This window comes from Lissotriton helveticus, chromosome 5_1 (assembly GCF_964261635.1).
Source record: "Lissotriton helveticus chromosome 5_1, aLisHel1.1, whole genome shotgun sequence".
NCBI lineage: Eukaryota > Metazoa > Chordata > Amphibia > Caudata > Salamandridae > Lissotriton > Lissotriton helveticus.
The window spans coordinates 268,642,654-268,668,293 of NC_136065.1; the positions used below are offsets into that span (position 1 = coordinate 268,642,654).

A 25,640-nucleotide genomic window follows, 5' to 3' on the forward strand; every position below is an offset into this window, starting at 1 on the left:
GCAGCCCCTGAAACTATAATATGAGTGGAACCAGGTTCAAGGTCAGCAGTTTATATGGGCAGCATGTGCTGTCGCCTACTATCAAAAAACAAACAAAAACAGACATTGCACGTCTTCTCTTTGAAGATCGCACAGGGACATTCCCCTGAAAGAAGCAACAAGAAGAGAAGGATACAATCTCAACAGGGAGCTGTGCAGTGGAGCGAAAAGTTCTCTATGGTAACCTGGACCCCATACCACTGTAGCAGTCTCACTTGATAATCCCTTAATCTTCTGCTCCCCTTGATCTCCTTTTAATGTGCACTGGTAAGCCCTCGGTGCTCGAAGAGCAATGGGCAAGGAAGTAAGCAGCAGCAGGTAGCGTGATGGTGTGTCCCTTCTAGCATTTGAAACATAAAGAGCAAATTAGGACAAGGGCACTGAGGGACTGGTAAGGATGATTCATAAAAGATAGAAGCACCATGCTCTTTAACCAGCAACAAAAGGTTTTGTACTGTACTATACAATTTAAATAACGTTCCATATCCTTTACAAGGTCATGTAGCGCTACCATTTACGCAGGGTTCCTGTATGAGATATTGGTGAACAGTCTTCTAAGGCAAGGTGAATAGATAAGACATAGAAGTAGACACTCACATCCCTAAAACCCCACTCGTCCACTAACCCCACTTTGGAAAAGATACTGCAGAGCGCAAAGTGGTTGGGTAAATCATATCTCTGTGCCTAAGGGTAAAACTACAGTTGCAATAAGGGTCCATAACTGATATTTATAAGCCACTCTACTAGGCAAAAAGGGGCAAAGATGATTGCGAAAGCTAATGGAAATTCCCTCTTTTTAGGCAAGACAGCAGAGGGGGAAGTGTCAGCACTCTGAGGGCAGAGAAGTTGACAAAACCCAAATTCAGCAAACAATTCTGGAAACCACCCACTGACAAAGCAAACTAGAACAAATGCTGCTATCTAGAATTAGGCAGACAGAAATGCAGCAGGCAATCACCAACGAGACAGACAAGGTGTCGCCATGTCATTGGAACAGAGACTTCAGGTTGCCTCCATGAGTGTAGAGAGTTTTATAACTGAAACCTTGGTCTACCTTTCCTGGGATACTGGTACACCTGTTCCCCCTCACCCAAGCCAACCACTGAACAAACTACCCTGTAGTTCTTTTACTGCACAGTTGCCTCTAACAATCACAGCATTACAATATTCGGTACATGCTTCCTATCTTGCACAGAGCAACCTATCATTTAGTTGTCAAGAGTTGTTAGTGTAACTCAGTACTCCAGGTCACTGGTAGCCTGGAATTCTAGTACCAGTAAACATTTATCATAAGGTTTTCAATGTGCTCATTAATTTGAAACAAGAACTCCCACAATGCAATTCATTAAGACTGTACCCATTTCGTCTCAAAATCAAAAATACATTTTACAGTGTCCCGTCATTTCATTCCATTCTTTCTGCAAAATATTTACATAAAAATCCTTTCATTGAAAAATAACCAAATTACAGAAAACAGAAATAAGGTTCAGATTATGAATGGAGTCGATATTGGGGTCTACATTCTAAATATCAAACGCATCTATTAGCCCTAACAGTTCACTGCTGATATAGTCACTCTCTTGAAACTGGTTTGCACGAGTGGTGATCAGCATTTTTTGTTTGTTAAAGATCAACACTTCTCTTCCAAGTACGTGAACATAGTCTCCTTTCTTCAGACAAAAAAGATTGTCATCAGTTGAGACCAGTTACTTTCTCCCGTGACGAAGTCGGGTGATTGTTGCCTAAAAGGTATGTTTACATTCGACAAGCATAAAATCCCACATAGTAGTTGGGAATTTCATCATTGATCATCACACTAATTAGACCATTATTTAGACAACTTCAAGCACACATTTTGTGCGGATATTGGCAATGTCCCTCTATTACTTAATCACATTCCAATTTCATAGATTTTCTTAAAACAAACGTCAATCAAAATACCCTATGGAAAGCTCCCCACGTCAGGACCATTTTAAAATTCACCACATGGTTAGCTGTTCCCAACGTTCTATTTCAAATTAATTAATTACAAATAATATAGAAATCATGCAAAACTACATTGCCTCAGATGTATGCAAGACCCCAAAAAACAAGTGGTACAATTTTGCGGAATTGTTAAGGCATCTTAGGTTTACAAGAGACATTGTGTTTTAGAGTATAGTTATGTGTTTGCAGGCGATATCAGACTAGTAAATAGAAGAGGCTATTCCTAAACCTTAGAAGGCTGAGTTCAGGATTTAAACCACTCGCAATTAACAAATACACCTTGCATGATACACAGGTATTTACACAGCAGTTTTCAAAAGGAAGAGGGCCTCCTGAAGCAGCAGCTGTCCCAAATGCAGATCAGTCAGTCAACAACAACTTAAGACCGATTAGCCACTCTTCAAGTCCACTAAAAATATATACTATAGGAAAAATGATTATGGGAATCCTTCAAATCAAAATACATAAAACACAGAATGTAGCCAATCCAAAACATAAAACACACAACTAATATTGGCTTAAGGGAAACAATATGTTGTAAGTATGCTATCATTCCCATGTCAATTTCCAATAGTGTTACACCACTAAACAGCTCTAAAAATGTACAACCAGGTACAAAATAATTATTTTCTTGCTACATGTATAGAAACTAGAGCACAAGCTAGCCTCTCGGTCTCCCACATTAAAGTGGTTATTTGCCATCCACTCACATACTACACTTCACTTTACATTCCATGCATCACCACATTCCAAGCATGAGCAGAAAACACTACTAAACATGAACAATACAACACACTAGCCTCCTAGTAGAACAACCACTGATCAAAGACACAACAAACTTTCTTCTTTACAGAACTCACTCTTTACAGAAAAATATCCAAGAGAATCATCAATGCCACCATAGAGTGGAGGTGTTATTTAAGAGGAACACGCAGGGAAACCATGCTACTTTGGATAACCCATAGAGACATAGACCCCCCCCCCCCCCCCCGAGTACTGCCATAAAATCTGTACACTCCTGAACCAAATTTGAAAGTTAACAGTAGGGAACAAACTTCACCCAAACTTCACCCCGAAAGTAAATTAAGTTCAACTTCTGAGTGATACAATAGCAGTGAAGACCATGACCATTGGAAAGGGAGGTTTGTACTGGTGACTGAAATTTGATCTCTCTTCAAAGATGGCCGAGTATGCCCTTTTAATATAGGTACTCTTTGGGGTGTGAGTGCTGCACTTATTTTAAGAGAACTTGTCACTACTATAAAGGACGAAAGGCATCCATGACACAAGCAGGCACTTGCACAATCTTCTCTAATTTGTTTGAGTCTCTATCTTCAACTAAATAAATGGCTGCCATCTAATACACTACCATTTTCTCTGCAAAACATCATGTCAATCAGGTGTAGAGAGACACGTAGCAAACAAAGACAAACAGAAGGATGGGTTCTGAAAAATATGAACAGATGTAGTCTTTCAAAGACAGTCACCTAACATACAGGTTCCCCTTCCAGCCGCTGAATTAGTTACCAATAGACAGGTAGAGCTAGACATAGATCTTTTATCGGATAGCCCCACTTTATATGAGCACACCAGTACATTGCATGTTTCGCCCAAGGCTTTTAGCCCTCTTCCACCTCATGAAGAACCCAACCCTTCCTTAATTGAAACCCAGGGAGACACTAACGCAGTACAATTTAATCGATCGTCACCTGAACTTGTAATTATAGAATCTGCCGCTGGGACAGAACTGGATGATGTTTACAATGCGAATTTAGTCTCATGGAACATAGCGGGTTTGTCTGATAAAATATGTGACCCTGTTTGGTTGGCATTTGTTAAGAAATATGCAGTAATATGCCTCCAAGAGACATGGATGGAAGATAAAAATGTTTTTATTGAGGGCTATCAAAGCTTCTTGAGGCCAGCGGCTCCATCATTTAGCGGAAGAGCAAAGGGGGGCCTGGCCATTTTTATTAACCTGGCACTTACCTGTCAAGTAAGCAATCGTTACCATGACAATCGGAACATTCAAGTGCTGGAACTAAAGAGAGGCAAATATGCCCTGACTTTAATCAACTTTTACAACGCCATAAATAGTCAAGGGGAATGTAATATACGGCTTTTAAATAAGATGTTGAGAGAGGGAGCAGGCACTTCGCCACGAGATTTATTGATTGCAGGTGATTTTAATGTTCACCCGTGTGGTAATCCAGGAATTACCCCCATGGGATCTTTGGGTTGTAACAGTGTGAATGGTTTTCACTTTGATCACTCTAGGCGTGGAACTTGCCTTAATGACTTGTTGAATGAAAATAACTTAATTGTAGCCATGTCTATGGTGCCGGAGTCCAAGGTTTTCGATGTCACCACATTTAAAGGTTCAGTCCATGGTTCCTTTATTGATCACATATTGCTATCTGCTGATCTCGCCAACCAGGCCTCTAGATTCACTATTAAAACAAGCTTCTATAGTGATCATAACCCCATATCCATTAGACTGGGTGGTGGAGTACTTGAACGGCGATTGAATTGTGAAGGCCGGGGAACCTTGAAATGTATAAATGGTAAACGTCGATTGAAATGGTCAACGGTAAATTGTGAAAACCTGTATACTGAAATAAACAGGTCATGTGGTGAGGAACTTATGGTTTGTGTATCACCAGCCACATACCCAGAGCAAACACTAGCTGTCTTTGAGGTTGTGGTGTCATTAGTAGGATCTATGTTAACAGTCCCAATGAAAGAACAAACCAGAAGTACCCCCAAATGGTTTGACCACTCTTGTTCCAAGGCAAACAGAGATTTGAGAGAAGCATTAAAAACTAAACCCAGAGATTCAGGCCAAATTAAAATCCTGCGTTTGATTTATAAGAAATCACTTTTTAAACGGATAAAAGAAATTAAGGCAGGCATCTGGGAGTCTCTGCTTGACCCATCAGTCCTGGGTAACAGTAGTAAATTCTGGGAAATTATTAACAAACCTCTGTTCGACGACCACAGTGACATCGCACTTGGCACTAATATCCCAGAGAAGGAGTGGGTTATCCACTTTGGTGCAATTTTTAAAAGCAATGAGCAGCAGGCAGAATACGGTCCTTTGTCTCCTAAGGAGAAATTTTTGTGCTTTTCAGTTAATGAAGTAGAGAAGGGCATTCAAGGGTTAACCAGCAACAAGGCCCCTGGCCCGGATGGCCTGCCTCCGGACCTTTTTAAATCTTGTATCTCACTATGGGCCCCTGTCCTTACAGCTGTAGTAAATGCAGCCACGGTCTTTGGATGTCCAAAGTCGTGGGGGGCATCGACTATAGTACCCGTATTCAAAAAGGGTGATCGCAGAAGTCCGTCATGCTACAGGCCAATATCTTTAATCAATTCTGTAGCCAAAGTGGTAGGGGGAGTAATCTTGAATAGACTAACTGCATGGGCAAATGAGAACAATGTTATATCCCCGATACAATACGGCTTCAGACCTGGACACTCGACAGTTACCCAGTGCCTGAACCTGTATCTGATTATAGGAAAATATACCATGGCCCGGCAGGGAACAGTCCACATGGCTTTTATGGACTTATCGTCCGCATTCGACTGCGTGGACAGAGGCAAGTTATGGGACACCATGTCAAAGATGGGTGTAGAGCAGAACTTAATTAATTTACTGGCTGACCTGCACTCTGACACAAGAGCTAATGTTCGATACACCCAAGACCTGAAAGTGACGGGGGATATCAGAATTAATCGTGGTGTTCGACAGGGATGTATCCTAGCCCCATTCCTTTTTAACTTGTATATCAACGAGTTAGAGGAATACTTGCTAAAAACCGGAGCAGATTACCCATATGTAGGACGGAAAGGCGTCCCAGTTCTGCTTTATGCGGACGATGCTGTCCTTATTTCTAGGACAGCAATTGGCCTTCAGACACTTTTAAACTCCTTTTTTAACTTCATGGAGTCCCGAGGCTTAAGAATTAACAACTCTAAGTCTTATGTTATGAAGACAGGCCTGGGGTCACGAAAACCCAACTTTTTTAATATAAACGGGGAAAAAATTCCAACCACCAGAACCTTCTCATACCTCGGGGTCCTCTTTGACCACCAACTATCTTGGGGCCCCGCTATCCTGAGAAAGAAGGGCGAGGTAACCCGTGTCAATGCGGCTATACTTAACTTCGCAAGAATAATTGGCAACAGCCCGGTGGCTGCCTTGCTTAAATTAGATCAGGCAAAGAGCATCGCCGTTGCTTGCTACGGAAGCGAGCTCTGGGGCTATAGCCGGACGCGAGACCTGGAGGTTGTAGAAAATAATTTCCTGAAGCAGATACTGAGGCTGCCAAGGGGAACGGGTAACTTCCCTGTACATGAGGAGCTAGGGGTGTCCTACTTAAGTGACAGAATAGCAGTTAATCCCCTGCTGTGTTGGATGAACTGATGGCTAAATAATGATATACCTCTTACCCACGATATACTAAAAGAAGCCCTAACGTGGGAGGGTAGGTCTAAGGTCCCGTGGCTGAAGTACATTTGTGATTGTTTTACTGCAATAGGACGATCTGATTTGTTTTTAATCCCAAACTCTATTACAAAATTGGACTTCACCCTTGTGAAAAATACATTCTTGACAACTAGGTATTCAGCTCGGGAAGAGGTTGAGCTACAGAAAGACAGTGTTAGGAAACACGCATTACTCAAAACCTGTCTACAAATGGAACCATACCTATCATGGCCCATGACAGGCTACGAACGCTATTTATTAACAAGGTTCCGCTTTGATTTGTTTCACCTTTTGCTGGCAGTACCGAGTGGGGCCCATCGAGGTCAAGTGTTGCCAGCTTGCGGCTGCGATGGAAAGTCTCCGCAAGACCTGGCGCACTTTTTATTTTTTTGCCCTTTTTATATAGTACCCCGGAAGTTATATTTAAAACCACGCCTCAAGGAACTGAAATTTGCACAGATTAAACCAGCACTTTATTACCTTCAACTCCTGAATTGTGACTGCACCTTACATGTATGTAGCTTCCTGAAATTAGCAATTAAATTCAGGAAAAGTATGGAGGGATAACTATGCTGCTGTTAGGCATAATGCCACTTTTTATCTTTGTTATAATTATTTATATTTTTAAAGTGTATATTCTGCCTGTTACTCTTGTCTTATAATGTTTACATAATCTCGTGTCATAAACGGAATGGATCACTTGCTTTTTTAACTGTATGTTTATCACTTGTGCTTTTACGATTGTAAAACTAACAATCGAATAAAGTTATTTGAACTTGAACTTGAACAAACAGGTTAAATAATCAGTGTGACTGCAAGATCTGCCCTAATGACATGAGACATTTAAGTCTATGTGGGAATAAAAACAGAGAATCAAACCAAACACACACCACTAACGTTTTTACCATCATATTTATAGATCACTCATGAGGTACCAATACTGATTTATTTCATGCTAATTGTTTAGGGGCTCTTGCCTTTAAAATCTACATGTTTACATTTGCCTACTTGTATTATGGTACATCCATGATCACCCACATATGAAAACTTACACAGCATTATAAATTAAGAAATGTGTCCTTACAAAAACCTATGTCTGCTATCTGCTGGTAGATTTTACAAAACTTGCCATTCACGGGGTATGAATGCCCTGCACAATTCTTGATAACATTAATGTAATAGACCTTGAGTTCATATAAACAATGCACACATCACAAAATACTTTCAAATTCACATTTACTTAAACGACTTCATATTTTCTGTATTGTTTGCTACATATTTGACAAAAGCAAATTCAACAGTAGGGGTTTTCAGCAATATTAATAATTCACATGCTCATTTTACAGTTGAAATCCCCAAGGCGCACAATATGTTACAATAAACGTTCTCTGGTGGTAAGGAAGTGGTTACATTAACAACATATACTGAAGAGGATCTTTTAGGCCATGTAGAAGATGCACTCACCACTTTTGTCATTTCCCCACATCCTCATGGACTTTCTCAGAGGAGGCTTTACACACAGTTTTGATAAATAGCTCCTAAGATCTGGCTTAGGTACGAACAATACATATTCACTAAACGCAAGCTTTGCTCTGATATCTAAGCAAAGAAATGTAGCTCTAACCCTCAAGGTAGAGAAATCGCTGCTCATTGACTGCAACCTCATTATAATTTTGTTTCAGCTTTATAAATTGGATGGAATGGACATAATATTGCAGGATCTATTTTGCAATTTTCAAGTAGTCTATCTAAAGAATTGCCAGGAGGAGAAAAGGCCCATTTTTAGTTCTAGGAAACAGAGAACAACAATTGCAACACATGGCTCACTGGCACAAAATCCTAACTATGTTGAAACCTTAGAAAGTCGCCCATGTACTTGAAAGTCAACAGGGCAAGCTCTATTCTGATACCTTTAGTTTTTCAAGGCATTGGTTGATATAAAACATGCTTCATTCACTTCCCCATCAGGTTTGATATCTCAGTGTTAACACAGTTCTCGATATGCATACAAGATTAATTAATGAATGGCATTATCATGCCTTAATACGCACAAATTAAAAGTACAATTGCCAAACTGCCATTGAGGCAATTAACCCCAGCCAATGCTCCATTGATAGTCATCAACTTAGTTTTAACAATTACTCATTGCACACTACTAATAATGTTTGTTCGGATACTGTTTGCAAGCATTCATCCCCTAACACAAGATGTAATATTTCTTTTCACTTCAAAACACTATCAGTGTCCAGCTTTTATTAATCTTCAACATACTTTGGATACAATAATCTGCTAACTTATGAAAGAAGACTTTTGGAAACGGGGTCAGACATGGCTTGTTGTTCATAGTGCATTGGAGAGGACTGACCGAAAGAAGGAAAATGCAGGAGTGACAAAAACAACAACTCTGTTTCAGAACACCCAATATCACGAATTTTATCATTTAATGCCTAGCTTGGTTTCGGTCCAGCTGCCCAGTTGGAACTTTTGGATTAAGTACATCAAATAGGCTACAATCCCCATGATTTCAACTTGGTCCACAGACGGAGCGATCAACAGTATAGAAGGCTACATATATGTTGACAAAACAAACCTAGTGGAAACCCCTGGCCTGAATATGGAATTTCATGCAGGATATCAAAGGGTAAGTATGTGGTGCACAATGCCCATTCCTGAGCCACAGACCGCCTGTTCTCAACTGATAAGTGATTTCTCCATTGCCCAAGCCTCCAGTGGGTAAATAGAATACAAGCACATATGTTTGCCACCATACTCAGCAGTGAGATTAACTTAAACAAGGAAGGGTTCTCTTCCCTTTTTTATTTTTTACAACGATTTGAAAAGTGTATCCAACAAAACTTTGACGAAGGAACATGTACTCGCAGTATATAACACAAGCAAAGATTTAAAAAAGCTCACCATTTTGAGGACATTTTTTATTATGTGTTATGGCCCTAATATGTTTAAGGCTCTGTGTGAACTTACTTCAAATGTGTGAAATTGATAGTTCTCCCATGAAGGACCCTTTATAAATTTAATTTAATGGTTATTATAAAGGGCCCAGTGACACATAGAAGGAAGAAAGATGAGCGTCCCAGTAGGTCTCTGACATGTATTAGGTGGCAAATGGACTTCACAAGTACCAGTGATTGCTAGTAGTCAATATTTTTTAAGTCCTGGGCTAAAACAGACTCTTCTGTTTCTATCCATGTCTTTACTACATAATGAAAGAGAACTTCTAAAGCAAAACCAACATCCTCCTTAGCACACATCAATACATAAAGACAGGGACACTATGCTGCACGAGTACCTTGTGGGTTCCTTTATGGAACCCTAACCCCATTCAAGAATTTATCAGTACCCAAGCTTTAGTAAAGCTAGGGCACCACAGAGCTGCATTAGCTCATTTGGGCATTTTTTACCACCATGCACGCCGTCCGAAGTTCCAAATGTGTGGTATGCAAAACACTTAAGAGACATCAATCAGCACAAGCAAGATTGGGCATTTTTGCTCAAAGGAATTGGCAAGACTCTAAATATAAAATGCAAAACAGTGCTAAAAACATCAAAGTCAGTCTCTTACCAACTGTTGGCTTGTTCTCTTCATAAACTGGCCTTAATAGCTGAAAGAAAAGAACACAAATATTGCATACTGAATCTCTCCACCAAGCACAATACATTGCACACTATACAACAAGCACCACTTGTGTGTGCCATGACATACTCGAAGAACATCCAGCCAGCCACTCCCAAGCTGCAGTGCATTTTATAGTCGATTATGTGAGACATTCAGCTGCTCAGAAACATGTTAATCCGACCAGAACAGAGAACTCTTCAGTTACACTAGTGCAAGAATCAGATTTAAATAGGAAAGTGGTGAGTTCATGTTCATATAGCATGTTTCTCCATTTTGTTCGCATTCACACATTTAAACTGTCCATAAAACTGCTACCCTGGCTCCAGGACCACCATTACAATGGAATTCAATCTCATTCAAGAACCCCAGATAAGTTTAAATGAATATCTGCAGATGGGCACAGTTTTTATTTAATGCAGAACTTTAGATGAAATAACCATCTTTCATAAAGTGAATCTGAATGATATGCAAATTAGTATGATATGAAGTGGTCACACGGCCACAATCGTCCTTCAAACGACATGTCATTCGAGGTAATGCAGGGTTTTGGGTAAAAGTCGTTAGCAGCGAGGGAAAGAGCAACTTTGAGCAGCGTGTAACCAGTTCATTTCACTCGCACACAGCATGAATTTGGTCATGCAACTTGACTTGTTTATTTCTTACTGATTTTAGTAGAATAATACAACCAGCTTAAGGATGCTTACATTGTAATACAATGTGATATTATTCACCGATTATATTATCTAATTGTTTTCAAGTCCCCAAAATTGCACAGAGAATTATACCACAAAAAAAATACATTCAATAAGCGATGACAAGTCTCTTCCAAAATGACAAAATGTGCCAGTGGTATCTTAAGCAGTGCATACCACCATAATACGCATTTCTAAATCCGTATCGTATTCTTGTTTATGTACAGTTGGAAGGGCAGGGGTTAAACAGAGGAAAGAGTTCCAGTTTCTATTTAGCAACAATGATTGGAAATAGACCTGGCTTAAAACGAAATGATGACTTACCTGTATGAATAGTTTGGAGGCATAAAGAATGATCTTGATTCACATTCTATGCATTATTCCACTATTTAGGGGTTGCGTCTGGATTTGTCTCATCGTAGTCTTTTTTTTTTAAATCTTCTGTGGGCGACCCTGTTGGCCATTTAATGTCACGTACAACCGTACATGAAATCAGATGCACAACCCTGAAAGCCCCTCTGCATGATCACCAACTTCAGTTTTCTTTTTCCTCTTGGGTTGACTTTTTTTATATACTGTACATAGCTCCTCCATTGCAATTCACCTAATTTCTGGGGAAGGTGGGAAAGTCGCATGTGACTCTCAGAAAATTCTTTACGCTTCAAAACTTCCCCTACAGATAAATTACCATTTTGTTTTGCCGCATTAATATATACTGGAATCACAAGCTGTGTATAGCTTTTGTAGCTGGATTCTCCTTCTTAGGAAGGCTGGGTTGAAATGTCTATATTTGCTATCAGGTGTTTCAGTACGATTTATCCCATTTGTGCTGCATTGTTAGTTTGGATATCCAAACAGTAATGTCTTGTGAACGAGTTGCATGGAGGATCATGTGGCTGGTCTGCAGATGTCATTCAGTGAAACAGTAGCATGCCTTTCCTCCCCTGCCACACAGCACCAGGGTGACACTCTCCTCTTAATCTAGTACATGCATTGATAACGAACTGAGCGTTTATGGTTGGAATGCACTCGCTTCCCTGTTGTGTTTATTCAACTATTAATGTGGTAATGCTTTCGTCCTCGTATGCTGAATTTAATGTGATCACCTGGATAGTCTGCTGTTCATATTCTACTACAGTTACTGCTTTTCTCTGTTAGTTGTTATACTTCTTCTCCCAATCTGACATCCATGATGACAAGAAAATCGAGAGGAAATTATAGTCATCTGATATATAAGTTGTATGTCACCTTATTACATTATATTACCATTGGTACTCGCCATCCTCTGGATTATATAATTTGCTGATGTAACAAGGTGTTGTAAAAATTAGGTACCTATGTAAAAAAAATCGATAGAGATGTAAAAAAAAATTTTTTTTAAGTGAAACCTTTGCAATTAAAGCCAAAGTAATTTTATTTTTCCTGGTTGTGTGTGCCCTTGTTATTTCCCCTGAGCTATTCCTACTGCTTTGTCTGGATTGTCAGATCTATCGACCTTGCGATAGCCCTCGTGGTGACTGGCGAGTCTTTGTTCGCTGATACAAAGTAAATGAAAAATGAACCCCTTATTGATTTGTTAAATTTCCTGCAGGTAATGCATGACTTCTCTTACGACATCCAGCATGTGGAGGGCCCTTTCTGCTTGCGATCTTGGTTGTTGGCAAAATGCTAGCAGCTCCATAAGCTGATCGACATGGAAGTGTGAAATTACGTTTGGGAGAAACTGTGGATTTGTCCTTATTACCACTCTGTTCATCAGTATTTGCACGTAAGGTTCTTATGTTGTGTTTGCTTGTAGTTCATGAACTGTAAAGATGTGAGGGCAATCTGAAAGCCTGTCTTGATTGTTAAGCACTTGAGTCTTATACACAGGTTCAATAGGAGGCTTCGTCAACTGCATTAGCACTAGGTTTCCCTTTCCCAATAGTATGCTTGAGCCTGTACTGCCAGTTCGTTCCTCTTCCTCGTCCTTCATATTGTCTCCAATTCTGCATTTGTGACAGTTTCACACTCTTCCTGCCTTTGCCCCGAAGTACCGGAAGTTAGTGGTAAATTCTTGGGGGACTAGTGGTGGCATCTGTGGCTGGCAGTGAGAGGCCCTGGGGTTGAGACTGGGCACTGGGCAGTAGAGCAGGCACTAGAGGCAGGAGTTGGATGCAGGTAGGCTAGCTGGCAGGGAGCCTCTCGAAATGTTTACGAAGCCACTGTGTTAAAGCTGAGGTGGAACCACTCATTTTTTTAAGGGGGGCATAGAGTGCACACTTGGGCTCTTAAAAAAGCAGAGATCTTTACAGCCTGCACTGAACTGCCTGTAATCAATCAATTTTGAAGCAGGACTAATATTGTGCCCCTTCCCAGGGACAGTGATATCATGGAGGTTTAGGCCTGCAAGGAAAGGTGAGGTGGCTCTTGATATTATGCCCCTCTTGAGTCAATCTAAATAGTCAAACAAATCAATAAACTTCATTACAAGTGAAGGGTTAACTAATTTTATACGGTATAGTAAAGGTGCTCCTGCAAACCGCTGTTGCTATTGCTGCCACTTCTCCATTATACCAATGACCCAGTGAATTTCCTCTAGGACTAACTGGATTAACACGATCTAAGATCTATATAGGACACAAATGGGTTACAGGAACATCATGTGCATAGGGGGAAAGTGCGCCAAACATGAGCGAGAACCTGGCTCCAGAGAAAATAAGCGCAAGCTTTAGAAAAGAGCTCGAAATTTGAAGGGAAATAGAAAAGGAATTAGAACCCTTGTCTCAGGGCTAAAGGAATTCAACACTATTTGATTAAGGAGGTCTCACCAGAAATGTCTGAGAATCTCAGATGCCTCAAGCTGGAACAGGATGATAAATCATGTGAGAGCCCAGATGTATTCAACTTTGTCCTTAGAATTGTCAAGCTTACAGTTCAGGGAACAACAAAACATTTATGAGAAGCTGCCCAAAATCACTACAAGCACAAGCGTTTTACCATACCAACCTTCCGAAATTGGCTTAATTGGACAAGGAAGTCGTGTAGAACCAGCAGTCACAGTTGATCTTAAATAAGATGCAACTGGTAGAATAAGATGCTGTACCAATAGCATAGAGAGCACTTAACCAGAAAACCGCCACTCTATCTTTTGTTAGTCACGATTCAGCACCCATTCCAACAGGAATTTACATAAATCCCTTTCCGAAATCAGTCTTGACCCAGTCCTGTCTAGTCCTGATCCCTTGTTAGCATCCATCAACGCAATGGCTGTTTTGTAACGCATTTGCATATCGGCCAACGAGATTGACGGAAGTTTTATTTTAGGACGAATTCATCAATAACTCAATTTTGATACTAATTACCTTGAGACATTGCAATACGCAAAAGCAGAACATTGATACGGCAATACCGATTGGACTGCTAAGTAGTGTTGGAGTTGGAGAAAGGATCAATTATATTGTTGTGGGCAGCGAACTAATCCATGAATTAATTTGCTGTTCCAAACATAGACTTTCAATTGCCATGATCCTTTGGACATCAGCAATGAGATTTTGAACCATGTATTGAGTCTTCCTAGAAAAATAAGAGACCGTGTAGAATTTCCATCTATTCCCTTAACGGTCTGAAGAACAATATATATATACACAAATATTTTCTTCCGAGTGCTACGCCATTGTTTGCGCGAGACAACGTTCATTAGGGTCTCTACACCAATAGATAAACTGCAATTTTTGTCCTGAAGAAGGTGACAATATATCTAACTTTCACCGAAACGCTGCATCAACAGTTTTCTGTATCTTAATTTTTTTTGCAAGTGTATTGTTTTATTATGGATTTTTTTTATGGCGTGCATAAAGAGAATTAAATTCTTGTACTGATGAAATCATTTTGACATGATCTTGTTATTCTATGCATTTGCACTTTGTCAATATATACGCAATATCAAGAATAATTATTTAAAGGTTTTAATAAAAATATGATATATTCGATTATATGTTTTATACTGAATTTATTGATTATCATATCACCATAACACAGCAGCCTGTAAGTAATTTTTTTCTGTCTTAGCTTTCCCTATCTATTTGGTAGGAGTTGTTTATATCACATAATCTTTAACTCTGGTTTTCCTGTATGATTTATTTTTTTACTAAGTTTTCTTTTTCATCTATTGAAAAGGGATCTCTTGCTTTGTGTTTTGTAGTCAAGCACAGAAAATGCTTTGAATTCACAATCTCTCAAGATAGATACTCAGACTGATATTCTCCTTAGTACAGTGCAGCAATTGAAGATATGGATTACAAAATCTAACCAAATCAATTGCCGTAGAATAGGTGAAGGAGCATCGAGAACACTCAACTACTGCTTTTGTGGTGAGAGAATTCACAAAATTGGGTACTCTCCCTAGCTAAATGAATGAGACATGATAACTCATAACTCAAACAGCTGTTCGAATGCGTGAGGACAAGCACATCAATCAGAATGCAGCCCTGAGAATTTGAAAAACCACAGGTCACATGGCGTAAACATCTCTTCAAGTGACAGATGTCTTGGATGGTAGCCAGAGATTAAGCGTAAATGCAAATTTAGCCTTAACAAAAGAAAATGGGTTCTTATTCAACCGCCTCCATAGCACCAGCTTAAGCATTCATGTTAAGAGTAACAACAAATTACATTCCATCAATAGAGAAAACAAGTCCATCATTTTTCTTACTTTCTGTCATAGTGAAGTGTTTCATGGGGGTTGTACTTTGACTCTTTATTCAATCCTGGCAGTACCAGACATTAAATTTAAGGACATCAAGGCAATTTAATTAATTTCTCCATACTCTGTAGTCGATACGTTCAAAATGCATCCAACCAGAATTTACTGTTACTCTACATCAGTGACATCACCAATTGTGTCATAAAGGAAATGCTTTTTGGAGTGTGGAAACAAATTGTTGACTAACATGGATTATAAGTGTCCACTCCCACTTCGTGGCCCTAAAAATGAAACCACAAATAATGACAAGCCTGAATCAGTCAAATGGTGCTCAAAAGGCCTCTCATCAGCCTTAAATGGATTAAACAACATCATAATTTATAGTCATTGTAAGGACGGTCGCTCATGCCAAGGGCAACAGTCCCAGTTACAGAGGCGAACCTTAAGATCTGCAAAAATGATGACTGTAGATGACTTTCAAGGTCCTTGGTATTGTCAAAGAAAAAACAATAACAGATTGAGAATAACATACGTGGAGCATCAAACGGCCAGCACTTTACCAATAACTTTTATCTAATATCCTGGAACATCGCAGGGATTAACAAATTAAATACAGCTCAAGAGTTATGGAACCTCTTATATCGTTAGCAAATATTCTGCTTACAAGAAACCTGGGCAAGAGATACTTACAGTATTCCAAATTATATAAACTGGAATAAGCCTGCTCCCAAACTTTCAGAGAGGGGGGGTCAATAACTTTCTTTTCCACAATACTGGAAATCTCCAAGATAGCAATAAAGAGCAGCTAGTTATTACTCTAGAAACTAATGGAGCTGGTCTCAACAATCAAGGAGAAATCTTGTTATACAGCATATGCGTACCCCTAGATTGAGTTCATATGCTTAACACCCAACCGTCACTTCCCCTCGAGTGCCAGATGTCTTGGATGGTCACTCAGTGACCACATTACAAAGCTACAGAAGGAATGGGGCAATGCTGCTTTGATTTTAACTGGCAAATCTCAATTAAATGAAGGACACTTTTAGCATTATCCCAGATCTGCTGAATGAGCTTGAAGACTTTTGGAATATTCCACAGATGGTAATAGAGGCCAAATCAACTAGGAAACTCAAAGTAGAAATCTGGAGTAGGCTATTCAATCTCTCTGTAGTGACTCTCCATGGCAGATTTTTTTCTGTCATTCCCACATCCATCACTCCTATTTTTTGTAGTAAGGAGAATTTGTTAGACTACACTTGTGTTTCTCCATCTTTAATAGATTGTAACTGGTCATTCAAAATCATCCGGCGGCAACAGAGCAATCATTTCCCGCAAGCAACTGAATTTAATTGGCCTCCAGATGTGAATGACCAGTTAGCTGCGACTGCTCAAGAAGAAGAGAACAACAATTATTGGACAATGAGATGAAAGTAATCTAGTGACCCGCGTTATAAGAGATGGCTGGAGACAGTAAGCATCTCAGCTCTGACAATTAAACCTTAACTATAATAAAATAGAACTTCCTGAGTGCAGGGAATACATTTTAAAATCGCTGGTCACAATCTGCTCTAAAGCATCAAGTCCTGAATCCGGAGAGCTAAATTCCCTACCTATAACTCAAACTACTGCATGGTATGACCCATTGATGAGGGCAATGAAAGATGTTTGAACACTCTGACAAGACAGTATTCCAGGACCCATGCCCTACGTAGAAATAACGAAGTAGAGACCTTTTTATAGACTTGAGTGCTGGAAAGAAAAGGAAAGACACTTTGATGGCATGACATTAAAGGTTGAGAAGTACACATGACAAAGAGCTTTTGGGAGCTAAATAGGTCTTTCTGACAAGCTCCACCAGTTAACACAATAGAGACATCAACCTAGAGATCATACTTATCCGATCTATACTTTGATTCAGGGGAAGTAATTGGACAGCTACCCAATACGACAGTGGAGATATCCCTCCAGCCCACAGTAACATCTATTACAGGCTTCTCCAACGAGTAGCTTGTGATCTACTGGTAGCTCTCCAGGCTCCAATAAGTAGCTCATCTGTGTGCAACCTAGCCTACCAAACTAGAAGTTTTTGCTTAGTTGAATTTATATATGTATACCAAAATTTAAAGCATATATTGAAGATGAAAATGTGTTTATTTTCAGAACTCTGATGTTTGGAGAAAACAGCTGAATTTCCAAACTACATTTAATGCTAATAATTGAGATATAAATCATATGGAGTTGGGAAGACTTCTTACTGATATTACCTTGATACCAGGATCATTACTGCTATGGCTGTTTTGTATTACTCATGTAGCAGCATTCTACATTGACAAAGCCTTTACTACATTACTGCTGGCAACCATGCCTGGAAAACTAAGCGATCGCTACCTGTAATCTTGCAAATAGTGTCCACTAATGTAATCTTGTCTGATGTGGTCAGTATTACAACACTTATAATATTAGTAGCTTGGGGTGATTGTCATTGAACAGAAGTAGCTCTTATTACAGGAAAGGTTGAAGACCCCTGATCTTTTAGGACACGAAGATTGAAGGAGTGGAGGCAATTGTAAGCAAGTTCAAACCACATGGGGACTGTAACTCTTAACCACAAGGATGAAGAAATATCGTAGCTTATAAATGAATCAAAATTAATGACCATCTGATTTACAGTTATCGTTAGCATCAACAAGCAATTCCGATGAGGATGCGAGGGATCCCTCAGAAGATACTGCTGCACCAATATGGATTACTGAGGAGAGAATCCGTGTGACTGCAACATTATTAAGATCCAACAGTGCCACTGTCTCATATGGTGTCCCAATATCAGTTTTCCAATATGAATTTGATGAGTGGGATAAGTCCTTGGGTCATCTTTTCACAAGTTCATAAACACAGCAATAATATCGGAATCCTGGAGGGATTCAATTTTACACCCCATATACAAAAAGTGAAGTGGTAGTGACCCTAAGAATTACAGGATAATTGCATTACTTGGTAGAGATGCTAAATTATTTTCCGAAATCTTCCTTAGAGAACTTGAAGACTGGGTCGCAACAAAACTAATACTACCCTTATAGCGGACAGCTTTTAGGAAAGGTTCATAGACAGTCTGCAAAATTTTGGCCATGAAGGTAATGGTCAAATACGCCTTACTACAAGGAACCACTTTGTATGCATGCTACCTGGATTAAAGTTTGGTGCTCTATAACGTGAACAGAGCTATCTTATTGAAAAAATTATAAAGCTACGGAATTCCTACACCATTTTTCAAAATAATCAGAATGCTTCACACAGATACTTTGAAGAGAATTAAATATGGTTGGGGAGAACATTTTAGAAAGTTTACACAATCTGGGGTCTGAAGCAGGGATATGTTCTGGCCCTCCTATTATTAAATCTTTATACCAAAGATATGGTTTTAACCCTGCCGAAAGAAAGAACATTTCCCCAAATTTAGGCTCTGTCCACATTCCTGCTCTACAATATGCGGATGATACTGTGTTACTAGATCATTCTCCTACTGGTCTTCAAAGAGCCTTGACTTGTTTTTTCATGGCTTTAAAGTCAACAACGATCTTATAATAAATCTTACTAAAACCAAAGTAGTTCAGCATTGTAATTGTATTTATATAGCACTTACTACCCCAGGCGAGGCATCAAAGTGCTTTTTGGCAAAGAGCACACTACTCCTGAACCCAAAAGGATTAGTGGTGAATTAGTATAGGAAAATATTAATTAATTTGAGTTGTGGACATGTGAATCTGATAGTTGGGTTGAAAAGGATAATGAAGGGAGGGAAGGGTCTAGAAAGTGTTTATTGGGAAATGATAGTAGTAAGGAGGACCTAGAAGTAAACTGAGGTCTCAGATGAGTCTAGGAGGTCTCAGAAACAGCAAAGACCTCACCGTGTCTGTGGGCACTGTCTCTGATCCTCTCCGCAGAAGAAAAGGGTAACCGACTGTTATCAAGTCTGTCGCAGGGAGGGAGGAGCTAAGATGGCGACTGGGACGGACGTGTAGGCTCCCGGCTCCGCAAGCCTTTGTCTCCCGCGATGATATCCTGACCTCTATCCTGTGTTAGCGCTGCAGCGGGAGGACTATGACAGTGCGCGGTGGTGGTTCGCGTTCCTCCGATGTCCCTGCCTGCCTGGTAACCGGAGATATCGATGGGATTGTTTGACGGCCTTTGTAGCCCTGGAACCGGGACCTGTGTTACCGTATGCCGCCGGAGGCTGCTGGGGCAGTGACGGATGCTTGAGCTGGGGCGGAGCTGGCGCCTTGAGACGAGCTGCCTACGGTGAAGGAAATAGACGGACCCTGATTCGACCTGTGCACATCGGCTGAGTGAGAGCGCATTCTGTTCCTTTCTCATTGTGGAACACTGCAGGTGGGCTGTGCTGTGCTGACCCCATTCTGGCGCTGTAATATATAGCCCCCGTGTATTCCCCCGACTTGAGCCGCAAAGGGGATGACACTCGCTGTGGGCTGACCATTTCTAGCGTGTCCGGACGTGATCGGCGGTTTTGACTCCAGCCTCTCGGTGCCGGTTTCGCCCCCACACTCCTGTGCATTCCCTGACGGGGTGGCAATGGCGACTGGCTCTGTGGCTGTGGGGGTGAGTGTCTCCTCGACTCCTGACTGTGTCGCCCTGCGTGGAGCTGAGCGGTGCGTTGCGTTGGACCGTGTGTCACGTCTCGTGCCACGGACTTGTTGGATCGACAGCCGATGTTAACTTATGGTTCCGTTCTTGCCACTCTTGCCGATTTACGATCAGAATGGATGGAGTGCTCCCGAGTGCTGAGTGGGAAGCTTGATGCTGTTACACTGGCTCTGGGCAATGCGCCACTGCCCTGCTCTCATCGATGTGCTGCTCAGCTTCCGCTGATTTCTGACTGGGCTACGGTGCTACCACACGAGTGCGGGAAAGATCGGTCCCTCGGCTGTGTTGGTGCTTGCGGACTGCATTCCGCCTCCCTGAGCAGCGCTACAATGTCTCCCTCTCTACCGAAGCCTGCGCCCTCACCCTTGATGTCGCTACTTTTGTCTCTGATGCCGCTGCCACAGCTACCTGTTCCCCTTCTTGCCTTTGTCTCGCTGGCTGGGCTATTCCTACACTGTACTGCATTTTATCGGGCGAACCTGGAAATGCCCCTTCTCTGGGACAATGGAACTGTTTGTGACTGGCGATGTCCATTTTGTTTTGGTGCACGTCTCCTTTACCGAATGTGGCCATTTTGTTCCTTTGTTCTGTCCGGGGCGGGTCTTCTTTTGGCGCCATGCTTAGGGAGACGCCCACGAACTGGCCAGGGCTAGGGGAATCCCTTTTTTTTTTTTTTTTTTTACAACTTGTGCTTGAGTGGCCGGTGGGGACTCGGTCTGGAGCGCTTCCACAACACGTATTGCTGTGACATGTGATGATTCTCCCCATTCCATCCTGTGCTTGAGTCATTTTGCTGATGTTGTTATATACGGGGTAGAATTCAAATGTGTGGCGGAGGAGTCCGGGAGAATTTCGAATTTGCCCTCCTCCGGTCTTATGTGGTTTCCTTTTTCTTTTCTTACTTTCTTTACTTTCTATATTTCGGGTTCTTTATTGGGCGACAGGCACACTGCTGGGGGGGGGTAGGCCGTGGCCCCTGCATGCGTGTAGGGTGGGGGGTAGGTGGTGGGGTTTATTATTTTTTCCGTTTTCGTTTCTATGGGCCTTATTTTTCTCCTTTTTTCTCAACACTTTTCTTTTCTTGTTTCTAACTTGGGTCCGCGGGTTGGTTTGATACGGGGTGGGTAACGGTAGACATGATCTATATCAGTTGTTTGATATTCCTGTTGCATGTATCCTTGTGCCGCCATGCTGAGTGGGGGGACTTCATTGCTTGCTGATATTTACTCCACGATGTTGCCAACTCATGTTCTCAGAGGATTGTACGGACTCCGCTTATCTTTTTGTGCTCTACTTGAAAACGTTTTATATTAGGGAAAAAAATCGTTAAAATTAACCTTCTTTGCTCCTGTCCTCAGTAACACGATGGTATCCGGTGCAACCCTAATTGATTGTCAATTTGTGTAGATGTGCTACTGAGTCGCCGCATTGCTTGCAATATTGCCTCGAATGATATCGTGGCCGGCCGGATGGTTGTGGGCCCGTATTTGTTCTTCTGCTATTTCACAATAAAGGTTTTAAAAAAAAAAAAAAAAAAGTCTGTCGCAGGATTCAGTGTCCTGAAAGCACCACCGAGAGCAACGCCTCGCTTCGCAATGCAACCCTGGTCTCACCGACTCCGTCAACGAGCCGCAGCTTGCACAGCATCCTGAGGGCACTGCACTCCGTAGCGCTTCGCTATACTCTGCAAGGACGTCACCAACTCAGTCGCTGCCCGACGCAAACATCGACCGGCTCCGTCGCCGCACCGTGACCTGCCAGCACCGCAGCGAGCACTGTCTCACCCTTCAACGCAAGCCCTGGTCTCACAAACTCCGTCACCCAACCGTGAGGACATCGTCTGCCGCAACGCACAGTTTCACAACGCGGCCGTGACGTTTGTCCCGACCGACTCGCACCAACATGTTGGTCGCATTAAGAAAGATACTGTGTCCGAGTCTGTTGATGCTTTAGCTGGCCCGTATCGACGTGGTCGGCTGGAATTATTAGACTCTGCCGTATTCAGTATCACGGTAGCCCCAGGAGGAGCTACTGAGTTGGAAGAACTGTGTTTTATTGATTTTCCTGTAGGTTATTTTGCACAAGTACTATTTTTCCAGAGTATTGTATGTTGTATATTTATCTTATTTGGCCTTGTTGGTTTAGATAAAGGTTTACTATTTTTCTAAACTGGTGTGGAGTCTATTTGTAGTGTTTTCATTGTATTACTGTATGTGTTCACAAATGCTTTACACACTGCCTCTGAGATAAGCCTGTCTGCTTGTGCCAAGCTACCAAGGGGGTGTGCTGGGTTATTTTAAGAGTGTATCCCCCTTGCCCTGACTGGAAGCAAGGGCACCTATTTGGACCAAGGTACCTACCTCTGCCAACTAGAGACCCCCATTTCTGTATTACTGTATGTGTTCACAAATGCTTTACACACTGCCTCTGAGATAAACCTGTCTGCTTGTGCCAAGCTACCAAGGGGGTGAGCTGGGTTATTTTAAGAGTGTATCCCCCTTACCCTGACTGGAAGCAAGGGCTCCTATTTGGACCAAGGTACCTACCGCTGCCAACAAGAGACCCCCATTTCTAACAGTGTGGTACACTTTTGAAAACATTCTCTCCATTATCTGTTTCAGTTCACACTCGTGCGAACTTCGGTATCAAGTATCCCTAACAGGTGTATGGCCACTAGTGCTCTGTCGAGCTGTGGCAATGGGAAAGAGAAGCCCCCTTGATGCATTTTTCATTTGGGACCCTTTCCATTGCCTGTTTGCTTAAATGTTCCTTGACCTCTTGTGGTAAACCAAGCACCTCTTTCTAGTTATGGTTATATTTCATATCGGTACCCAGATATAGGTCTAGGGAACGTCGTACACTTCCCCTACATCATCTCCCTTTTATTTGATATGAACAAGCCTTATAAGGACATAACTCCATATAAGGACAGACTGCCTTGTGTGTCCACTTCACCTCGACGCACAAGGTTTAATCCCCAACGTCATCCTCATACTTAACAATGGGGAACATACGCACATAGACTGTATATATACAGCACTCCTTGCTATCAGTAAGCATGAGGGAACCGAGACTTCAAGGCCGACATACTGACCAGAGACGCTGCAGCTCCGGCATTCCATCGCTCCAGCTGACAGTGGTCTGACGATCCCTTGCGGGGTGTCCAACTCAAGTCCAGGATGAGGTCCCACACTCACACTATTCAGGTATGGGTGTCCGACTAAATCCTAGTGGGATTCTTGGCACTTAGACTTAGATTCTTAGACTTAGGCTCTTTCGCACCAACTCACATGCTAGGTACACTTAAGTACATCTAGACAGGCATCTTAAGAGTACGCACTTTATTATATAAATGCATTTCATATTCATGTATGTGTTCATGACTATTGCAAAATGGTAGAAAAATACTATTTATTTTTATTCACTGTACTGCTGGTTCTATATCTCTGCTACTGTGTTACAGTTATAACAGCGCACTTATTTTACAAGAGAAGAATGGTACAATAAATTCTTATTGTAAACACGCTCAATTGTTTCTTCTGTGTCTCTCTCTGAGAGCAAAACAAGCAAGCACGAGTGACTGGGTGAAAAGTAGTATATTGTTTCCACGCATCTGAGGGTATTATGTTCTGAAGTTGCAAAAACTAATCTCTCTGATAACAGGAGATTCTAGTAGCACTGCGAGCTTACTAATGCAAAAACATAGGCTGGCATATTCGGTGGGGGTGTACCAACTCATTTTGCCACCAAGCCCCCAGTATATAATATCCGTAAACAGCATAGGTCCTGCATGAAAGGGTACTATCGGAACTACACTACAAGTTCTTGCTTTCAATCCAATGTATGGAGGCCGTTGTACGAGTTATATGCAAAAAAACAAGTTGCATTATGCTTTTGGCCACTTGTCAAAGGTGATTGTCTTCCATTCCTGAATGAATCCTTAGATCTTGACATTAATGGAGTTCTGTATAGTGGTGGTTTCTATGGTAAGTCACTTGCCCGACAGTCTCGACTCGCAAGCGGTGGTACCTCTCCTTCTGGCTCTTCATCGAAAGATCTGCCTTGGTGTAGTGGGGTATAGCCACTGTGATGGTGCACTCAGGGAATTGGTCTGTGGTGTGAAGCTGGAATAGGGGATGGTGTGCTGAGACCCTCCCCTTACAGGCAGCCTCCTTCTTGGTGGTGCCCCTCCTCGAAATGGGCCTTTAAACTTCAAAGTGCCCATTGCCTTTGCTGTCTCACTGCCTTCCTTCATTCTCTGTAGTGACTCATCCACTGCCTATTCATAGAGGTTCTATCCATCTACATATTGGGGAAACAGTACTTAATTGCTTTCAATACAAGGTAGACTCCCTGGGGGAGATGATAATCATATGGACATCAGCGTAATCACATTTTTACAAGACAAAAAGAACTCCAAGAAAAATGTTTCTAAACTTATGACATGTCGTTTGAGACCTCAAACGCAGGTGGGAGCTGAAGGAATTATTCCCAGAGTTCAAAGCAAATGGTGCACAAGTGATGATAGTACAGACAGCTAAACGGAAGGCATTGGCACAAGGAAACTTTCAGATATTTACTGAAGCAAGATCAGTACAAACATATCTTGAAGTGACATGTTGGCAACTGAAAATCCCTGCAATAATTAGAAAACCAACCAAAATAAATACTTTTAGGCAGAATTACAAAGAGAATTATGGTGTAATCCCTGCAAAAAATGACAAGATGACCAGAGGGAGGGTAGAAAGTATATTGTGATTCGGCGTGGAAGGTGGAGGAGAACCTCGGGTAGATCTCCACTGGGGCAATATCAGAGCGCTATGTGGCATATGGTGTGGTGCCTCACAGAGCACAGGCGCAAATGCTTGAGAGAACTATGGGGTAACGGTAGGGGGTAAGGAGAGGTGATGTGAGACAGTAAAAGGTCAGGAAGCAAACACAAATTAGGAAAAATGGAAAACTGCTTTCATTGACTTAACAGAAAATGAAGTAAATAACCAGTTCAAATTCCAAAATAATAAAAGTTGACAAAAACTAAAAAACACAATCTCCCTAAATGCAAATGGAATAAACAACCTTGGAAAAAGCTTTTCTAATAGCTTGGCTCAGAATGTTCAATCCCACATTCATCCTAATGGAAGAAAAGCATATCAAAAGAAGTCTGTAAACTAAATTTAAATGGGAATCAAAAATGTCAACATTAAGCAATACTCCTGTTTTAGCAAACTCCTTTTGCCTCCAGAATAGAGTACTTTATGGACTCATCATCATTAAAATTAAAGGTAGTGAGCTACATATCCAACTGACACTCCACACTTCACACTTCACCTAACTATAATTCTTACACAACCAACTATTAAATAAACAGATGGTTTCTGGACGAGACTATTCTCACAAATATCAAAATTGTCAGCCAAAAGGACATAATTAGGAAATATTTGAACAGTGTAAGAATAC

At 41.3% G+C, this 25,640-nt stretch overlaps 1 protein-coding gene across 3 annotated transcripts in view; it reads right to left on the reverse strand.

Moving 5' to 3' along the window:
• The window catches only part of RGS3 (regulator of G protein signaling 3), a 945,383-nt gene that overhangs the window by 409,207 nt on the left and 510,536 nt on the right, over positions 1 to 25,640 (reverse strand). For all 3 annotated transcript variants that reach the window (XM_078642175.1, XM_078642174.1, XM_078642173.1), the window contains one exon: positions 10,095 to 10,134. In XM_078642175.1, coding sequence (XP_078498301.1) covers positions 10,095 to 10,134 — 40 coding nt within the window. The remainder of the gene's footprint in view (positions 1 to 10,094; positions 10,135 to 25,640) is intronic.